General features: G+C 42.9%; 1 protein-coding gene across 7 annotated transcripts in view; it reads right to left on the bottom strand.

The window, feature by feature from the left end:
- Positions 1–205: 205 nt before the first annotated feature.
- The window catches only part of LOC104312119 (cystathionine beta-synthase-like protein), a 30,191-nt gene continuing 10,309 nt past the window's right edge, over positions 206–20,087 (bottom strand). For 4 of the 7 annotated variants that reach the window (XM_069785035.1, XM_069785038.1, XM_069785036.1 and 1 more), the window contains exons 6-18: positions 18,830–18,909; positions 17,350–17,484; positions 16,726–16,795; positions 14,275–14,366; positions 13,304–13,429; positions 12,512–12,596; positions 12,205–12,310; positions 11,293–11,367; positions 10,447–10,581; positions 9,404–9,512; positions 8,604–8,633; positions 5,896–5,980; positions 206–4,209 (exon numbers count right to left, since the gene is read on the bottom strand). In XM_069785035.1, coding sequence (XP_069641136.1) covers positions 4,100–4,209; positions 5,896–5,980; positions 8,604–8,633; positions 9,404–9,512; positions 10,447–10,581; positions 11,293–11,367; positions 12,205–12,310; positions 12,512–12,596; positions 13,304–13,429; positions 14,275–14,366; positions 16,726–16,795; positions 17,350–17,484; positions 18,830–18,909 — 1,238 coding nt within the window. In that variant the 3' untranslated portion in view covers positions 206–4,099. Of the gene's footprint in view, positions 4,210–5,895; positions 5,981–8,603; positions 8,634–9,403; positions 9,513–10,446; positions 10,582–11,292; positions 11,368–12,204; positions 12,311–12,511; positions 12,597–13,303; positions 13,430–14,274; positions 14,367–16,725; positions 16,796–17,349; positions 17,485–18,829; positions 18,910–20,087 lie in introns of those variants that run through there. The other 3 variants (XM_069785039.1, XR_011325002.1, XR_011325003.1) reach the window with 3 other exon arrangements.

The raw sequence follows: 20,087 nt of genomic DNA, 5'->3' as shown, positions 1-20,087 counted from the left end.
AAAGCCAGCCGTGAGAAGCAGACCATGGGGGCTCACCGACAGTCCTGCCACATCAGCAGCTCTCTGGAGACAGAAGAAAAGAACTGCAGAGCATTGCAGTCCACACACTGAAAGCAAGAGGTCCTCTGCAGCCGACAGAAATTTCTTACAGTCTACTGCCCAATATGCTTTCAACTTGAACTGCCATTAAAAAAACCCAGAGTCATTCTGCAATTAAACAGCTTTTATTGAACTCTTTATATTGTACATTTGTGAACATTTGTGCAATAAATACAGCGCACAGTATTGATTTTTCTGGGCTCCTTAAAGCATAAGAAGTCCTTCCTTTGTGATGGTAGCATGTTGACGCTATGCAGTAAGAAAGGCTGTTTGGATGACAGTGGCAATGGTAGGCAACTCCTGACAGTGAGCATGTTGTGTGAAATTCTTAACTGCAGGCAGACGTTTTCAAAAACCATTTAGCGACAAGCTTGGTGGGCAAATGAGACCGGCCTGGCTGCTTAGAGGAACCTCAGTTAGACAAACTTCTGGAGTCAGCCACAGCTTGTGGAAGAAGCGGGAAGTAATATTGGATACAATGACTTCACAATGATCCTTAAGTCATTGCCTGGTAACTGCTTGCAAAATATTAATACAGATTTTACTGGATAATTTTCTTCAGGTTAGAAAATGAAAGTATTTTTGCTGAGCTCACATTAGACCAAAAGGACTGATATTCTCTTACAGTGACAAACAAATACAGCATAAATTGTCGATACAAACATCCATGTGCAAAATAGTTTTCAGGTTGAGTAGCAATTGCATAATCAGCACAGGTAAACAGAAGATGCAGACACCCACTTCAGAAAAAAATACAGTTCTGTTCAAGCTCTGGACTTGAACTTCAGGTTAAAGACCTAACAAACAAACTGCAATATCTTTCTTGGTTCTCATAGTATTTGAAACAGATGAGTAAAGCATTAATCCAGCCTTACCACTACTCAGCAGGACCAGGCTAGTAACAACATTCCCACACACACAAAAAAGCATCATGCTCATAAGCTTTTGCATCAGAGAAACTTCAACTTCGCAGGATACTCTGTCCCCTTCTCTTTGCTGCCTTCATCCCTACTATAGGGAAGAGCTCTGGAAAGTTTTGCAGTCATTCAGCAACTCCATTTATTTCCCCAATTCCTCTGGTCAAACAGGGTTGCCGCTGTGAATAAGAGTGGCTGGTGGCCACTGTTTCCTCCTTGTGCCAGCGTAGAAGAGGAGACACCTCCTGCTCTTACCAAACCACATAGGCAGAGCGGCACAGGTGGATGTCTTGGATATTTTGGCTTACTTGGATTGCTTCAGACCCTAACCACTCCTTCTTTCTTAGTCAGCAATACCACCTGATTTCATGATGCTACAGATTAATTTATGAATGGTAAACTAAAAAAGCAAATTAAAATCTTTACACTTTTCTCTGTGTCACAAGTGAAGCTACCCATTAATCTGCTGCTGCCCCAACTCTAACTTCTCTCTTGTACTGCTGTTCTGAAAGCAGCTTTGGGAATCTCCTTCTACCCTCCTATTTTTTGCTGAATTCAGTTAGGTTGGAACATGGAACTTTTACAGGCACAAAAATAAAACGAAAAAAAACCCCAAACACTTAAGCACACACCTCCCAACTGACACCAAAGGTCAGATGGAAAATGGGAAAAATCAGATAAAAGCAAGTGAAGTAAATTTTCAAGCGCAACAGTAATGCCAAAATTTAGCAGCAGTGGCAGCTACGATTGCAACAAATCCTTCAGTTAGTAGCATCTAGTGAAGTACACAGGTTCTTTTAACAGCATGGGAATCAATGGATACAGTAAAAATACAAATAATCAAAGAAATAAGTCCCTCAGCCTTCCCTGTAAATTAAGAATAGATCTGAAAATATATCTGACAGCAGTATTTGAAATAATTGAGAAAGGAGTTTAGAAACTTGGCTGAAATACTAATGTCTCAAGGGATACAACTGACCATTCACAGACTCTCTATACTGAGAAACATAAAGGATGTTAAAAGTGCTAAGATCAAAGACCATGCCCTTAACTGTGCTAAGTTATTTATGAGTCCTTGGGAAGTATCTAAAAAATAGTTTGAAAGATGAATTATTAGGCTCTGCCAAGCAGCAACAGAGGTAAGACAGAGCTGTTCAGCCTAGAAAAGCTAATCCAGATTTGAAAACAATGTCTTTAATGCACAGGTACAAACATCTGATACTCACACTAGTTCAGCTTTCCACTAGTCAGAGCACCCAAGCTGGGGTTTTTATTATTACAACAAAGTACTTAACATTCACAAATTTAAGGTGAGAGAGAAGCAGTCAGAAAACAAACCAGGCTGTCACACTGCCGGCAGGCAGACACTATCACTGGTGTCACTTCTTTGGCTTTGAGCTCTTGCCTCCCTTCTCAGGCCAGCATCACCCAAGGCACAACTGCAAGGGCTCTGTTTGATGTTCTTTGCTCAGCACTGACACGGGACAGGGCGGCTTCCACCACCTCTCTCCTCTGGGCACACCCTTGCAAAATGTGCAGCAAATTCCACTGCCATAGGGAGGCCAGCAAGGTAGAAATAAATCTATATACAGGAGGTCGTAACTGTGATTTTTAAATAACCCCTTTGTTTTCTCTTAGCTGACTCACAACTTCTTTCAGCTTTTTTTTTTTTTAAAGAAAAAACAAACCCCAAAACTTTGCTATCCTACCAGCAATAACCCCAGCCTAAATAGTATTCTTCTACTTCAGTGCAAAGAGACACAAACTAAGAAAAGTGCCACTCTTGCTGATCAAAAACTTTATTCTTGGCAAAAGACCAGTCAGAAGAGGATTAGAGCAGTCTTTATGAAGAAGAAAACCAGCTACTTTTCTCCTGTAACCACAGTGTGATTTCACTTATCATTACCACTAATAGCAATCAGTAGCCTGAGCATAGCAGCGTACGGACAGGACTGCTAGTGCCAAACTGTGCCATGGCTACGCAAGTCAAACATTACTGAAGCCAGAGTTACGGAAGTGGTGAAAAGTTGTAGCTGCACAGACCTACTGCATGTTACTCTTGTGTACTCTTGACATTACCAGTCCACACCATGTTTGCCAGTTACTTCCAAGCTTGGCTACAGTGAATTCAATTAGTAGTAGTGTTTCTGTCCTAGAATAAGGTGCTACACAGTGTAGGAGCACTTGAGCAGGACTTGAAAGAGTTTACAGCTCTTGACAGATTACCTTTGGCTCTTCTAAAACAGGCATAAGAAGAAGCACTTTAAGATAAATAAGAGGGTGGGGAGGTAAGGGGAAGGTACTAGATGAAACAGTGTGATTTTCAAAAACCTTCAGGCAAGAAGCTTGATCTTGCCTTTTAATCTTTTCACTTGTGCTTACTTAACAGGGTAAAATTGGAAGAAAAGAAAGGTCTGTCTTTGCAGTGAAAGCCAGCGCACCACGTAGAACAAAGCCACTCGTTCACGTTTGTCACTTCACTGTCAGGCTTCCACTCAAGTCAGTTTTTCCTCAGAGCAGCTGGTTGAAACAAGCCTCAACTCCAGCTCTCAGGATTTCCTCTTGCTTTATATTGATGTCACCAAAGGGAAATCCCCCTTTCTTCTCCCCATGCCCCAGTCCCATTTTCGTCTCCACACAGGTATTACCTAACTTAACACCCCTGCACAAAAAAAAATTCCAAAACTTTCCAGAGCTCTCTTGGGCCTCTGCTTATGTAACTCTTTATTTCAACACATTTTATGAATCCGAAACAATGTTTTGTAAAGCCAGACTTTAGACATAACAAGTAAGGAACATACCAGTTAATTTAGGCAATATTTTTACATATATATAGGTAAAAAAATAAATTGTCTTGATAAGAAATATCCTGTAACCTGATTATGAAACAAGTCCCCAGAAGCTGTGCAATACAGCAAAATGCACTGGTTGTATAGCTGACACCAGGATAGCTAACTGCTTATTTTCAGAATTTAAAAAAAACCAACACCCTAAGAACAGACCATTCTACCTAAGAAATAAACCTGATTCTTTGTTGGAGATTGCAAAATGTTGTTGAAGAGGCTCCACATTGCTACTTGACTTTAGCTGGACTTCCTTTCCCGTTCTCGCACCGTCACAAAGTTAAGCAGGTCAATGGCTGTAACGATGCCAAACACCATTTGCCGCTTACTGGAGGAACCATCAGTGTGATCTGCACAGAAACACAGAAGGGATTCTGGCTTTAGGAGGCACAAAACCACATCATCCCACTTGGTTTTAATGGCACTGTTTGTAAAGGCAGGTGCCAAGCCAACCCAGCTCCACGTGTCAGGGCCCATTGGTGGAGCTGGTTATCACTGATGACCCTTGTACATTGAGGGGGAACCCAAACGGCATCTTGACGAACAGTCGCACAGCAAGTGGCAAGGATTTTCATTTTAAAAAGGCTCCTCAACAACAGGGATATAGAAACTGAAACATTATGGAATGAAGGATAAGGGTCCGTCAGATTTACTTTTCTTGACATGAAAATTCAAATCAAATCCTCTTGTTATAAAACATATTTTCCCCATACATTAGTTTCGGTGACTCTCCTTGAAACAGCTGCAAACTGATATTATCCTGTTTCAACCAGGGGCCACTAGAGAAGGACATGCAACACTACCATCTTCCTACACCACTGTCAAATACAGAATTAGTGTAAAAATCAAAATACAACATTTTCCCATTTATACCCAAAAAACTTATTAACCATCTAATCATTGCTGAATTGGGAGCACAGGTTCAAGGGATTTTTCACTGTGAGCATAAGCCTTTGACCTGAGAACCAAGTGGCCAAGTGACCTCTGGCCCTTTATCCATGGTCTAAGTTCCCTGTTCCTAAAGTCTGGCTGTACTAAGACGTTTAGCCTACTTATATGCTCAGTTTTTCAGCCAGCTGGATTGTCCTGGACTTTTCATTTACTCAATCTTTGTTCCACTGCAGGCTTCAATGAGATTCCAGGTTTATAAATAGTCAGCACAGAGTCAAAAGCACATCCTTATGGAGGTTATCTGGGAACAAGCCCAAATTTGATTACTATTTTTCATTTACAGTTATAATTCAGCTAGCTGTCAGATAAATTTATCTAGTGAGTCTTATTTCTGGTTTTAGTTTAGTTTCTCAGTGTTTTGTAATTTTGCAAGTTGCCTGCTATAAGGAAGATAAAACAGGAAAAAATAATTATTCACATATAACAGTGACATACCCTAGCTTTGAAGATTTATTTAGTCATTTCCAGTCCATAAAGAAGGCAGTGTAAAGAGTTTTGAGAAAAATGAAGAAAAGTAGAGTTTGGCAGAAAAATATCAAGTAAAGGGGAGTAAGTTAGTTTAAAAAAAATAAACAGGAAAAAAATATTAAGCTGTCTTGAGATGGTGATCTCAGTGCTGACATCTAGATCTTACTAAACTTTATTTAGCTGTAATAAAGGTTTTGCTTTAGAAAGGCAAAAAATTGAAGTGTAGTTAACCTGGGACACTCACTGTGATCGAACTACTAGAAGTTGCATGACACAAGTAGGAAGAAGCAAAGATCAGTTGTACTGCAGAAGCTTATTCATTGGCTTAATGCTACTAACAAAGCCACTGTACAGTGAAGTAGACTCAGGCATTTGGTTCTGAGCAGTAACCTGCTCCACAAGCAGGTACATTACAGTATGTGAAGTTATTAATGGATTTAACATTTATTCCTCAAGTATTAAAGTACTAGTGTCTTATGAAGTGTTAGTAGCACATAGTTACATATGCAGGAAGAGGATTTGGGTTCTTCAAAGCTTCCTTACACACTCACACTTGTACTTGTTTCTTGTTACCACTCAAAGATTACCTCTTACAAAGTGCAGTACATCATACTCACATTGAATTTGTTCATGAACCACTAGAGCGAAGTGGTCTATTTCTAGAATATGAGAGAGTTTCCCCAAGTTGTCTTTCAGGTTAATCTGAGGAGAGAGTTACAAAACTTAAATAAAATGGTCCTTTACATGTTTAGTGGTCAATAATCCCCATACACTTCGTGCAGCATTAAAAATAATACATCAGCATTTATACACTGCTCCCATCTGAAGTATTGTAAAACGCTAACAAATCAAAGCCAACTTAGAAGATCAGTTTTCTTTGTTTCTGATTTCCAAGAAAACAAAACATGAAAACGAAGCACTACATGAAGGTATTAATTCTGATTCTGTAAACATAATGAATATACTGAACGTACTGAATATCTAAAAAACGTTAATAATGGAAGAAGGTCAAGTGTTCCGTGTATTTAACAAAAGAAGTTACCATAAAACTCATTATACTTGGTGGTTTTACTCTAGCAAGACTGGGAAAGAGTGAATGAATCAGGCCGCAAATCATTGTGGAAGTGAATACTATCTGCGAAGGCAGCAGGGGAAGAGAAAAGCCCAGACAAAACAAAACCAAGGGTGAAGATTGCTCAGCTAACACTATATTTAGTGTGCACATCAAGGAACCGAGAATTAAGAATTCATTTTTAGTGAAGTTCAACTTTGCTAAGACTAGAGAAGGAAGGACCCTGTTTTGACTCTGTAGAAAGAATACAGGTCCTTCTGAAACACTTAGCTAATTACCTGCTGGAACCATTTGAACGAATGCGTAAAACTGTGCTTCCTACATGCTTTAACATATATTAAGCAGCAGCAATAGGTCTATTACCCAAGTGACTCTCCCCAGGTAACAGCAGCACCCACCATTTGACACTTTCATTAAAGGGGATCAAAGGAATTTACAGCAAAGAAAAGTCTTGTACTGCAGATTGAAAAAGCCTTTATCCTGCAGTGAGCTCAGCTTGTGGCTGAGGAATAAATGCCACAGCATGAACAGTTTTGCTGCACTGAAACACAGAGCTCTGGTCTCCATACTGTGAGTTAGAAGAGATCAAAAGGATTCCCAGCAGCCTGTGCTTAAGGGACCAGCAGGCTATAGTGCATACTGAAGCATCAATCCTTAAGCTTGTGGGCCAGACAAGGGGTGGGGGGAAATCTGGACTTACTGCCACATCGACGCAACTATAGTCACCACCACTGACAAGCAGTTTTGTGCAAATGTACGTGCAAAACCTAACTTTTGAACCTAAGTTCAAAGCTCACCAAAGGGGTACAGCCCCTTGCCATCTGATTGTGTATAATCAATAGACCTGTTTTCAGGGACTGGGTAGGCTAAAGATAACCAGGACAAGCAGCCCATGGGCAGCACTGAGACAACTGTGAAGACATAAACATGTTTTGAAATGCTTAATGGAAATTTAACAGAACTCCCACAGAGTTTTCACCTGTCTCACTACTGCTCATTCAACCTCCCTAAAAATTTTGCCCACGAGTTTTCCCACATTTAGGCATTTTTTTTTAAACCTACTAAGTCTTTACAATTAGCCTAGGCACATACTACTACACTGCACATGACTAGGACTGCTTGTTTGGCTCTAAGGGCAAGTGACATGGCACTACTCATGGCCTTACAGCTAAATTCTCTCCTTCCCCAGAGGTAGGCTCTGGTCCTCCAGAGATGCTGGGGACACCAGGCCTTGCATTGTTTAGCAGAGTGCTGAATGGTTTAGGACACTAACCAAAATCACACCAGGGAACAGGGTAACAATTAAACACTAGGAATAGTAACAAGAAAGCCTCAGAGACCATGGCCCAGCCCTGTTTTCTGGTAAAGGCAGACAAGAAGTCTGCTAAGGCCGTGTCTGCACCACACCTAACACATGTTAGTAGTTGATGCAAAGATCCTTTGAGGAAGAGGAGGTGAAGAGACCCCAAACTACTGGAACCAACATCTGACTCCACAAGAATGGCCCTCCTCCCCGCTAACACACAGCACTTGTTTGGATTGGCAAATTATCCTGTGACTAGAGTTTCAAAGCCCTAGAGTGTTATCCTACTGGAGACTTTAAAAAAAAAAAGCTATAACCATTACTTTTCCATTCTAAGAGATAGCCACAAAATAATTGTGGTGATCAAAGAAAGCTTCCTGCGTTGCCAAAAGATAGCTTTGTCTTGGTAGTCACAGGCTAAGCTGACCTCTTATTGATACATGCTGTGGTACACATCCTAACTGTAGGATATTCCAAGTCATTTCAGTGACACAGATGATCCGTTTTCCCAATTTCACCAGTAAACAAGCCAAGTAAGCTTGACTGAAGTGGTAAGAAAAAGCAAAATCCACAATACTTCTGAGGTTATGTGTATTTAACCATGTTTCTCCATTATATCATCAATCAATCCAAATGGAAAAGAACCAATGAATGATGCTTTTAGTTAGCATGTTAGCAATACCACTACTTGTGTCACGCCTCTTTCATCCTCCACCAAGAAAAAAATTCAGAACTAAAGAGAAAAGAAACGGTTAAGCTGTTCTTTACTGAAGAAGCATGAGAAACTCCAAGCTGCCCATGGAAAAAAGCCACAACCTCAGAAGCGCAGAGAATTGGCTACTACAGCTAACAGCAGTGTAGCTACAGAAATGATTGCACACCACCAGCCCCAGAAACTCTTAAGGTGTCCGAGTGAGGGAGAACATGAACTACGCAGTTTTGTTACGCACCACATTTCCACCTGATGCTTGATTATCTGTCTGGGAAGGAAAAAACACATTTACATTTGTCCATAAAGAACTAGCATCCTTTCTCAACCTCAGAGACTTGGTAGGTTGTAGACTGAACTGAAGCATTACACATACTTCTGGCATACAGCACATCATCTGCTATGAGACAGTGTTGAAGCTAAAAGCCTGGTAAAAACTAGGTCAAGTATTCCATATTAAAAACAAAATCCTCTTTCTGAAAATGAAGCAAACCAGCAACAACAATACTTATATATTTTTAGAAGAGCACCCACACAGCTGTGAAGTTCTGGTATCTTGGCATGCTACATTGGATGGACAGGTGAAAACTGGCTAACATAAAAATTCACGTCTTGACAACATCAGCTTTCAACAGCCATCCCCCTGTTTCAGCAAGGCATCTAATACAAAAGGCAAACGGTTGCTTGTTTTTAGCTGATACAAAAATTATTTAGAAGAGCTGTTTCAACATCTTCCTGTCTCTTCCTCTGGATGGTTACATTGCCCAGATTTGTGCTGGAGTTTTTGGGAAAGGAGGAAAGAACAAGCATGCTAGAAGAAAGCCTGTTAAAGTAATCAAACGGTGCAATATAGAGCCACAACACAAACCTGGGAGCTATTGAGTGACCTAGGACAGAGTTCAGACTATGTCCGTGCTCAGTAACGGCTGCTCTGTATGGTCCCAGGTAAATCTTACCCAACTGGATGCCACTGTAGTGTTAGGACACCTACAGTAGTCCTTTAAACCAGAGAACTAGGAGTTGTAGAATAGACCTCCTTACCTGTTTAAATTGCTTGTAGATTACTTTGCTGACTTCATCAGAAGGCTGAACTTTTCCAGCAAGTAGTGAAGAAAGCATGTTACCCAGGGTAACCATGCCCAAAATCACCCTGGGGAAGGACAGAGAGAAGATAGGGCTAAACAACAGCACAAAAGCCTTAGGTGTTCCTGTAGGTAAAAGCATCCACTCTCAGCCAGCCTGGAGAAGTCATTTCAACTGCTTCATGGTATAAAGCAACATTACTAATGATATACTTGGATTCCGTGTCTCTGCAGGAGACAGAATCCAGTTCTCAGAAGTTCTCACGCAGAAGTCAACAGGTGCTGTGGGTGCCTGGCCCTTCTGAGCATCAGGCTCTTTGTATCTCTAATTCTTGGAGTTGGAGAGCTTGTAATCTGAGAGAGCTTTTGAAAAGCAAAACTTGTTTTACATCCTTATCTGTCCTTTTGAAAGTTGTAACAGGGCCAGAGACATGCTTGCCTCAATTTTACTCATTCCCCTTCTCCCTGCAAGGATGTTGCAAGGACCTGCCACAATTAATCCCTTGAGTTAGCACTGTAACCAGAGAGTAACTGAGTAACTCTTCATTATTCAGCCTGTCCTACAGGAGACCTACAGTGTAATAAGGCATACCAGCTTGCTGGGGACACCCTGGGGAAGGGTCACTCCAGCATTGCACTATAATGCAGTGTTCTGTAGAAAGTGGGTGAAAGCTGTGGTGAAGATGGGTAGATTTGGGGTTGTTTGTTTTAAATACGTATTTTTGCTTTGTTAAGTTAAACAGCTATTATAAAAACCAGTGAAATTATCCTGCAGAGACACACTAAGTATACCATAATAATCATTAGACACTTATTATGTGAAGGGCAGCACAGTCCTGGCATGACAACATATTAAGTCTAGCATTTCTGAACTGTGTTACTACAGCTGAAGGAAGATGAGTGAAAGGGTATTATACTTCTAGTAAGCATTTAAAAGACATCCCCTGGGAGCTGGTGACAGAAGCAATACATATGGATGAATAGCGATATATGTGGACATACCCAGATTCATCAACAACTGGTACCTGGTCGAATCCCTTCTCCCGGAGAATTTCAACAGTCTTTGCACAGGTAACAGTTGGAAGCACAGTCAGGGGAGCAGAGAGGCTTAGCTCCTGAACACTGATGTTCCACCACCTGGGATGAAATAAAAACCAAAACCCGTGCAAGTCTTATGGAGAGAAGAGAACCAGTTGTTCATGTACAGTGGCCTTCAACACTACAGGAATGACAAAAGTCTGCAAGGAAGAGTTAGGATTCAGCCAGAGTCAGTAAAGCTTCAAGGCTTTCAAGTTTTCTCCCCAGTATCAGAAAGTCACAGAGGCATGAGAAGGCTTTAAGACCGAAACTCTTTTCCTCATTTAATCTACTTTCTAGGATTACAGATAGTGGAGAGTACTAATCTCCCTAGTTTCATTATTTGTATCTTACACAGAAAATGTTGTGCTCCTACCCAGAGAGCTAGCCATATTTACAGTCATTATAGGTAGCAATTTAGGGAGGCTCCCCCTCCACCTAGGTAGACTTGCAGTGCTTTGCACTCAAGAACTCTGGTCTCAGAAGGGTTCTCTATATACTACTTTTTCATTTCAGGTATAATTCTTTTCATAAAAAAAATTAAAAATCATTAAGTACCAAGTTTTCTTCTGCTGACATGCAACTTAAAGGAGGAAATCAAGTAATTTAAGCAGATTTGATTAATAGCTGCAATTATACACCAACACAATAGCATGAAAGATTAGCTAAATCAAAGGAAGTAGTGTAAATTGAAATGAGCTTTAAATTAGCAACTGCCATAAAGTCAGTTGAATAGACTCATGAAAATCCAAATGGATCTGACATACTTACCAAGGTTTTTTGACAAGGTCATCATCTTTCATGAACCCTTTCTGAATCATCCATTTGTCACTCAAGAACTTGGACCTGGAAAGCATCAGGAAGTGAAAAGCTCATTAGCAGGCTGAACATCTGACAGCAAACCTAACAGCACACAGAGGCAACTGTTTATAGCTCACTACCACTACCAGCTAAAGCGTAATTGAAAATATACTGCCATTTGCCATACTGCCATTACCAGCCAGGAACATTGAGAAGAAATACTCCTAGGAAGAAAAAGGAATCCCATAGGAAACAAAGTTTCAACTACAGTCTCTTGCAATACCATACAGACACAGCCTGGAATGGAAAACTGCCAGCCTGTACTCAGGCAAGGTCTGTTTGGAGTCTCTAGTTGTCTAGTATTGCATTGGATGCAACAGAAGTCAGGAAACGTGGCTGAAAACATCATGTTATGGGATATGCTTCAATGAAGCAGGTGAGAAACTTCTTGGCACAGCTGAAAGTCCTCACACTTCCACCTGTAAACTCACCCCAACACTGGCTACTGCTACAGTAGTGCTGTGTTCTGCTGTGGACACAGGCAGAGAGAGCAGACAGCCTTACAGGGACCCTTCCAGGAATGGGATACCACCAATGGTCCCCAATAAATAAAACAGCAAAAGCAAGTCTTTTCCTGTGAAAGATGCTAACCAGTGATGGTTATATACTGAAGTCAGACACAAGGAGGAGCTCAGCTTTCAGAGGCTTCTTTCTAATCCATGTGAGAGCCCTTCTAGATACCTCAGCAGCTGTGCCCCAAACACATTCCTTGCTTGGGTAACTGGGTGCTATAAGAAATATGTATTCAACTCGCCACTGCTGTAAGGAGGTCTGAGGGACTGCCTCACCCTTTTCCCAGAGAGAAAACAAGCAGGTTCTTACATGTAGTTCCTGATAGAGTCAGGGAGGATAACAACACAGCGCTGACCTTCCTTCAGCTCTTTGGCTGCCTTCAGAGCTACAGACATGGCACTGCCTGAGCTGCCACCTGCCAAAACGCAGATCAGAGGCAAAACTGTCAAATTGTAAGTGAAATGAGAAAGAATGAAAGAGAGGAGGAGAGGCAGTAGAGGAGCCCAGAGTGAGGAGGACAGCTTCTGAAGTGGAAGGAGGTCTCCCTGACCTGCAGAAGGCTTCAGCCTCCCACATACTATTCAGAGAAACCCAAAGGATTCACATCCGCTCTTACCACACAGCAGTCCTTCCTCTCGAATCAGCATGCGTGCTAAAGCAAACGACTCCTCATCATTGCTCTTGTACCACTGGTCCACTGTCTGGGGAGGGGCAGGAAGACAGAAACAAGGGTCTATTTAAGTGAGGAGGGCTAGGGGAGCTACACAACTTGTGTGAATTTAACCCATGCTCTCTGAGGTAACAGCTGCCCTACTGAGCCATGTGCCTGGGTTTCCATCCTCCAAATGCCAAGTGGGGTTTTTTTGCCAAGGTAAGACGATCACATTAGCACAACAGGCTCCTTATTGAAACCTCACTGTAAGTTGTGAGACAGCCAGAGAGAGCACCAGTTTCCTCCCCTCTTGGAGCACTTCCCAGGGACACAGGCTCTACTCAGGACATAGTCATACCAGTTTTGGCTGGGGGGGTTGATGCTTTGTTGTTTGTTTTTTTTTCAATTGGTTAGTTGTTGGGTTTTGTTGGGAGGGGGTGGGGGTTTTTTGGGGGGGGGTTTTTTTTGTTTTTTTGTTTTTTTGTTGTTTTTTTTTTTTTTACAAAAAAAGTACTATATTCTAGGAAAATGTTATCTGTTCACAGCATTTCGACCTGGTGTGGTGAAACAAACATGGCCAGTGCAGAAGCCTTCCAAGGACTGCTTTTGCTGATGGAAAGAACGGGAACAGTTCTGTCTGGTAGCCTTCCCCTTTCAGCTCAAAGAAATACTTCCCCAGGTTTTTCCTCCATCTTTCACCTCACTTCTACATCCCAACAGAGGGCAAATGGCAGTAAACCAAGAAGCATGACTTACAGATCTATCCAACACTGTGGGGACAAAATCATATCCGATTCCTTCCACTTCATACATTGTCTTGTCAGTCTCATTCAGTTCTTCTGGTGTAGCAAGGATGGAGCCTTCAGGATCAACACCTATAATCTGGAGAAGCAGTTTCCACTTTGGCTACCATGACACACTGCTTTTGAGAACACGGCTATTTACTCATGAGCGCTGGCCTCATTACAGCTGTTGGTGTCACACTGGCTGCACACACAGGCAAGCTAACAGCAACCTAGTTTCCTATTCATTTCTTCCTGGCAACACTCACCTCCCCTGTGAGGAAAAAGCTTTGCTGCTTCTGGCCCCTTGGCAACCCATCCTGTCTCCTCAGGCTGTGGACACTAAGTGAGGGGCACCACTTGTTCTACATGGGTTTTGCTCGGTTCCCCTGAGACAAGATTGTCCTTATTCACATGTCAGACATTGTTACAGCCAACACATTTTTTTGCCAACTGTAAACAGGTAAGTTTTATTTTGTTTACCACTCCCTGCCTACGTAGGAAAATATTCACGATTGAAACACAATACCAACTTCTGTGAGGAAATCTAACACAGCACACAGGTAGACACACAGGTTGGCGTGTGCAGAGAAAATTTAACTTGGTAAAACCTCAGCAGCTCGAGACAAGCTAGTGAAGGCACAGCCAGAGAGGAAACAGAAGACTGTAGTACACACCACAGAAGGAAGTTTCTCAGACACCCCATGAAGGGATCCGAGGGCCAGTTTTCATCTGCTGAGCCAAACGTGAACTCTGGTCACCAGTGAGTGACACCAGATTTCAGTCTGAAAACCTTTCTTTGCTGCTTGGAACTACCTTCTAACTAAGAACACTCAAGAGCTTCCCGTAGAGACCCAGGGCAGACTTTCAAGGAATGGGATGTGCCAGGTGGAGCAGTTTGACGTTCACCCTGCTAGAGAGAAATGCTTTAGGCTTGCCACTTACTTTGCAACCTGGACACTTCTCCTTTAGCTTTCTGGAGATGCCAGTGATAGTACCTCCTGTGCCAGCTGCAGCCACCAGCATGTCTATTTTTCCTGTTTAAAGATGAGGGACAGAAGGCAGTTGTGAAATCTCCCCCAGAATGATGGATTAAAAACCCACTTAAACCTAAGTATGGACTTTCTTTAACAAAAATGGGCAAGATAAGGATCTTTGCTTCCCAAGAGCTGTGTTGAGACCACCTTGCTCAATCCCCATTTACTTCAACAATGGCTTTGAAATGTCCATCCAGTGGCCTGGCAAGACACCAATTTGTTGTACTGCGGACAGAGCTCGAGGTGGGCCATACAGCTGACACCTGTAGTTGTCTTGTTACTGTATTTGCTGATGTAGGTAATTCATTCTTTAACTTAGAATGAGCAGCCCATTGTATTACTTAATTTACTGAATGAGTGCCAAGAGCATGGGATAGGTACCCACTGAGAGAACTGTTAACACAACTACTCTCTCATTTTCATGTGAAAAATACTATTTTGGTCATGAGCACTCAGAGTCAGTGCAGGTATGACAGTTCATTCTTTTGCCACCTCCTACAGTTTCCATGGTGCATCCACATGATAGCTTTGTTAATAAAAAATACACACACAAAAAAATGCTTACCAGTCAAAAGAATAACATCCTGCCAAGCAGGGATATAAGCTCAGTAATAACTGAACAGCGACTGGCCTATGTGGAAAAGTAAATACAAACAAGAAGCTTAAAGCTAGAACTCATCTAGACTCAGTTTGTGGGATGGCAGTTTGTTAAAGTATACTCATTTTAACTGAGACTTAAAGAAAGATTGCCACAGAAAGACAAGCCAAATCCTCTGAACAGCTAGAGTTACTTTGGGGGTGGGGGGGCAAAGAGGAGAACCCTTCACATGGCCTCACCTTAATGAGAAGGAATTTAATAGCCAATTTTCTTATTAGAGGGTCCCATCAGAAACTGTACTGTTTTATAAGGCAGGTCAATAGCCTCCTATAAGACTTCCTTCTACCACCTATGGCAAATGCCTACACGGTAAGCTGCAGCATCACACTGAATGCCTCCAATAGCTGTCAAACCAATTCCTCTGCTAGGTGAGTTAGCCCAGCTAAAGCGCTCTGCTGCCACAGCTCAATCACTTCTGGTACTCCAACCTGGCTGCCTAGAGCTAACATGAAAGCAACCCCTGCAGAGTAAACAGGTCTTACTGGCAACAACTGCAACACAGAGCAGTCTGTTCTCCCGAGAACTCCTAAGTGAAGAAGCTTCCAGTGTAATGGAGTACTTGGTCTGAGAATGTAAAAATACTTAAGTGCCAGGTCCTGCACTTGGGTCATAACAACCCCATGCAACACCACAGGCTTGGGGAAGTGGCTAGAAAGCTGCATGGCAGAAAAGAACCTGGGGATGTTGGTCAACAGCTGCCTGAACATGTGCCAGCAGTGTGCCGAGGTGGCCAAGAAAGCATCCTGGCTTGTATCAGAAATAGTGTGGCCAGCAGGACTAGGGAAGTGATTGTTCCCCTGTACTCGGCACTGGTGATGCCACACCTCGAATACTGTGTTCAGTTTGGGGCCCCTCACTACAAGAAAGACACTGAGGTGCTGGAGCACATCCAAAGAAGAGCAATGAAGCCAGTGAAGGGTCTAGAGAACAAGTCTCATGAGGAGTGGCTGAGGGAACTAATGTTGTTCAGTCTGGAGAAAAGGAGGCTCAGGGGAGACCTTACCACTCTCTACAACTACCTGAAAGAAGGTTGTAGCAAGGTGTCGGTCTCGTCTCCCAAGTAACAAGTGATAGGACAAGAGGAAACGGCCTCAATTGCGCCGGGGAGGTTTAGACTGGATATTAGGAAATACTTCTTCACTGAAAGGGTTATCAAGTATTGGAACAGGCTGCCCAGGGAAGTGGTTGAGTCACCATCGCTGGAGGTATTTAAAAAGACATGTAGACATGGCACTTAGGTACATGGTTTATTGGTGGACTTGGCAGTGTTAGGTTTGCGGTTGGACTTGATCTTAAAGGTCATTTCCAACCTAAACAATTCTGTGAGTCTATGATTCTGCATTTGTGATCAGAGAAAGCGATGCTGTTCTTTCATGCCACTCTAGCTATGGGGTTTTTTTTTGTTGTTGGGTTGTTGTTTTTTTTTTAAGATAATGTAAGCATCACTGCTTTCTCCACCTGGTCACAAGCAGAGGAATCTAAAAACCAAAGCACCCCTCTTTAATGGGGGGAAAAAAATAATTCATTACTATGACTACTGAAATAAAATAATTCTCTAGTGACACACAGCCTACGTATGGGATTTGCTGTATCAAAATCCATGCATTTCTCAACCACCTCAGGTCCCATTCTCCAAGTACCTAACAATAAGAGAATACTAGGGACTCACTGAGGAAGGGGATAGTAGTAGAGCAAACATACCTTCACACTGCTGCAGGATCTCTTCAGCTGTGGTGTCATAGTGCGTCAGGGGGTTGCTGGCATTACGGTACTATATTGAAAGGTAGAAAAGCCATTAAGTAGACAAGAAAGACATTAAAATTCACATTGTGAGGCATTTCAAGAACATGACAAACATTATCCAAGCCCCACAACAGCTACATATACTCTTTCCAGGCTGTTTCCTTGATAGCTGGACCTAGGCAGAATGTCCAAGGGGAAGTACAACTTTCCTAAGTGACCTCATTTCAGAGGAGCTCTAAGGTGCCAGCACCCTCCAATGCCAAGACCTGTCCTGTCTGTGGGGCAGTTTCTTTTAAGAATGTGACCCTTGTACCTATTCTTCCATGCAGGACTGCCAATTCAGTGGAAAGCCACCCATATGTAGCAGTCGCTGCAAACATAGGCTCGTTGCTGCCCTCTAGTGACTATAAAAGCTTGCTACCCTACAGCATGGTGATGGCTCAACTACAGCTCCAGACCTGGGACATCTTTTCCTCCAGAGACACACCAAGGCTGTTGAACAGTCAACCAAGGACACTAAGGAACAAGGCTGTAACACCTCCTCCCACGCTACGCCTGCACCTCTGACACTTTGGCTCTTACCTGGTCTAGTATGTGTGCATTGGGGATTTCATTTTTCAGTCTCCATGCTACTCCCACGTGAGATTCAGGAGAATCAAATCTGGCAGTAGTTGGGGTCCTCACAATCTCAGCACCCAGAGCTCTCAGGACATCCACCTATAGCAAATAAATATGGTCACAAAACCCAAAACTGCTCTCCCAGCAGAGACTTCATTGAGATGCAGGGGAAAGAAAACATCTTCCCTTTTACCTGGTCTGCAATAGCCTCCTTAGCAGTTCTACACCCCAGCCTCGCAGCATCACTGAGCCATGGGTCCAGATCTTTAATGTAATTTGGTCTCAACTAAGCTTTACTTGGGAGCTAGATGTCAAATTCCTGTTTCTATTCTAGGCCTTCAGGCCCGTAGGGACTATTACTACATATTGAGAAGCCTCATTCAGGCAAAACGCCATCTCCTTTCATACCAGTCACATACGCCCTGCACTCCAACAGTGCTATAGCCCAGTATTTTATGTTTAAGTGCAAATTATGTTTATTTACCTCCTGCTTTGGACACAGGCAGCAGAGGAGATCTTCCAAGGCCCTATGCACCGCTCAACTGCTATGAGGGCAAGAAAGTTTATGACATTGAGCTACGGCAAGGCCTGTCTTCACAGGGGAGGCCTTTGTTGCTGCGTGGCGCATGGCAATGGCCATGTGGTACCTCTCCCTCCAGAGCAGGTAAGAGCAAGCAATGGGTATATGCCTTCAGGTGACATTGTTCTCATTTGTGCTGCTGCCTTTCAGCTGGAACACTGGAATTGTTTGAATTGAGGTAAGTGGTTTTGCTGACAGCTATTTGCTGCCTCAGCTGTGAGACACAGGGGATCTCTTCTCCCCTTCTGGCTGCAGGTACAGCAACCACCCCAGCAGAGCGTACAACAGGGCTTGCTCTAGAGCTAGATGTTTTGTGCTTTCCACAGTGAAGGTAAGGGGATATTACCCAGGTGGCTTTTCCTTCCCCTTTGTTGCTGTGGTGACACAACTCAAGATGCTTGCCAGTACCCACCAGTGTAACCTGAGGAGCTCAGCAGGCTCCCTCATGGCCTTGCTCAGCCCAGTGCAGAACAAAAGAATATTCAAAGCTTCAGCATTGCCTTACTTTGTCCTCTGTCCTCCTTTGCTCAGCGAGCAACAGCTAACCCAGGGGCAGGTAGTTACTTCAATGGGCTAGGTAAATCTCGAGTTCCCTTGACATTTGTATTTAAAACAGTTATGACAGTTTTCCAAGGGACAATGCTGTGGGGACGGGTCTTAAGCACATTTCTGTCCATGGCCAGCCAGCCTGGCTTTCTCTTGGCACTGGCAATAGGCCCTCAGCAGAGTTCGGGCTAGCCAGTGACTTGGAGGCCACAAGCCTACACCTTTGGTGCTAAAGCCATAGCACTCATCTACACCAGGAACTCTGCAAGTGCAAATGTGCTTATTTTTTTAATTCTTGAAAATAAAAGCAGATCAGACCTTCTCCATACTCATTTTCTCTGGCATCACAATAATACAGCGGTAACCCTTCACTGCTGCAGCCAAGGCCAGCCCAATTCCTGGAAGCAAGCAAAGACACGTAGGGCATACAGTGAGGAGCAGCAAATAACAAAACCCACAATGCTAGCTTTGGCATGCCCTGGCTTTAATCAGATTTTCACCAGAGGCTTAAGTACAGTGTCTTTAGAGGGGTGGCAAAGGGAATGTTTCTGGCTACTAGGGAGAACTGGATTTACAGCTGCTGCTAGTTCTTTGAGGATCACAGCCAACAGAAAGTTTAGCCAACGGTGGGAAAGCTTGACATGTGCAAACTGCTAGCTTTACCACATGCACATCACCTTCCTCCTGTCTCACCCACTTCATTTTTACAGAAGTAATTTGGGAAAGGAATGAGCTTTAAGCTAAAGGCAACTAGAGCAATCATTTTGATACTGTCAGAAGAGTCTTAGACCCTCTGTTGACTCAATTCTGCACTAAATCCCTAGTTTGCAATGTGCCAAAACTAAGCCCTTTCTACAAAGACATGATTTAGATGCTGTATGTGATCGAAGTCCTAATGCACTATTGTCAACTTGCTACCACAGTGAAGTACCTTGACTGTTAAGAGACAGACACCTCATTTCTACTCTAAAAATCTGCACCTCCAGCCTGATTTCTGCCTTCCAGTTTGTCATTGTCTGCCTACCTGAAGAGCTAAGTTCAGAAGTGTCTTCCCCATAGCAGAGAAGCTTACACCTTTTATCAGATCACCTCTCTGCTGCATAAGCTAAACAGATAAAGTTAGTTCCTATGTGTCTGAGGTCAGGCTGCAGGGCACCTCCCCTGCTCTTTTGGGTACCAGGCACAATAACAACACATGCATATGACAATGCATCGCAGGCAGTTTACCCTACACAAAGACTTGCTTGTTAAAAGCTGGCTCTGCTTCTACATGGTGCTGGATTGTGTAGGGGTGGAAAAAAAAAATCTTTAACTATTCCCATACGAGAAGCATAACTCACAATTCAAGTAGTGTTTAAATATTGGGGGGGGGGGGGGGGGAGGGGGGAACACAACATGACACAATGACTTTTCCCAGTATATTATAGATGAATACGGATGCTAAAAAAAAAAAAAAAAAAAAAAAGAGAGAGATGGCAAAGGCCTCACTAAGGCCAAAGATGGAAGAGAAGCCATCCAGCATCCTCCGTTATGGTGTGTGATAAAGAAAGCATTTTGAGACCTAAACTCTAACACT

The sequence above is a fragment of the Haliaeetus albicilla genome, chromosome 6, assembly GCF_947461875.1.
Source record: "Haliaeetus albicilla chromosome 6, bHalAlb1.1, whole genome shotgun sequence".
NCBI classification, from domain to species: Eukaryota; Metazoa; Chordata; class Aves; order Accipitriformes; family Accipitridae; genus Haliaeetus; species Haliaeetus albicilla.
This window is presented reverse-complemented; position numbering and strand designations above follow the sequence as displayed.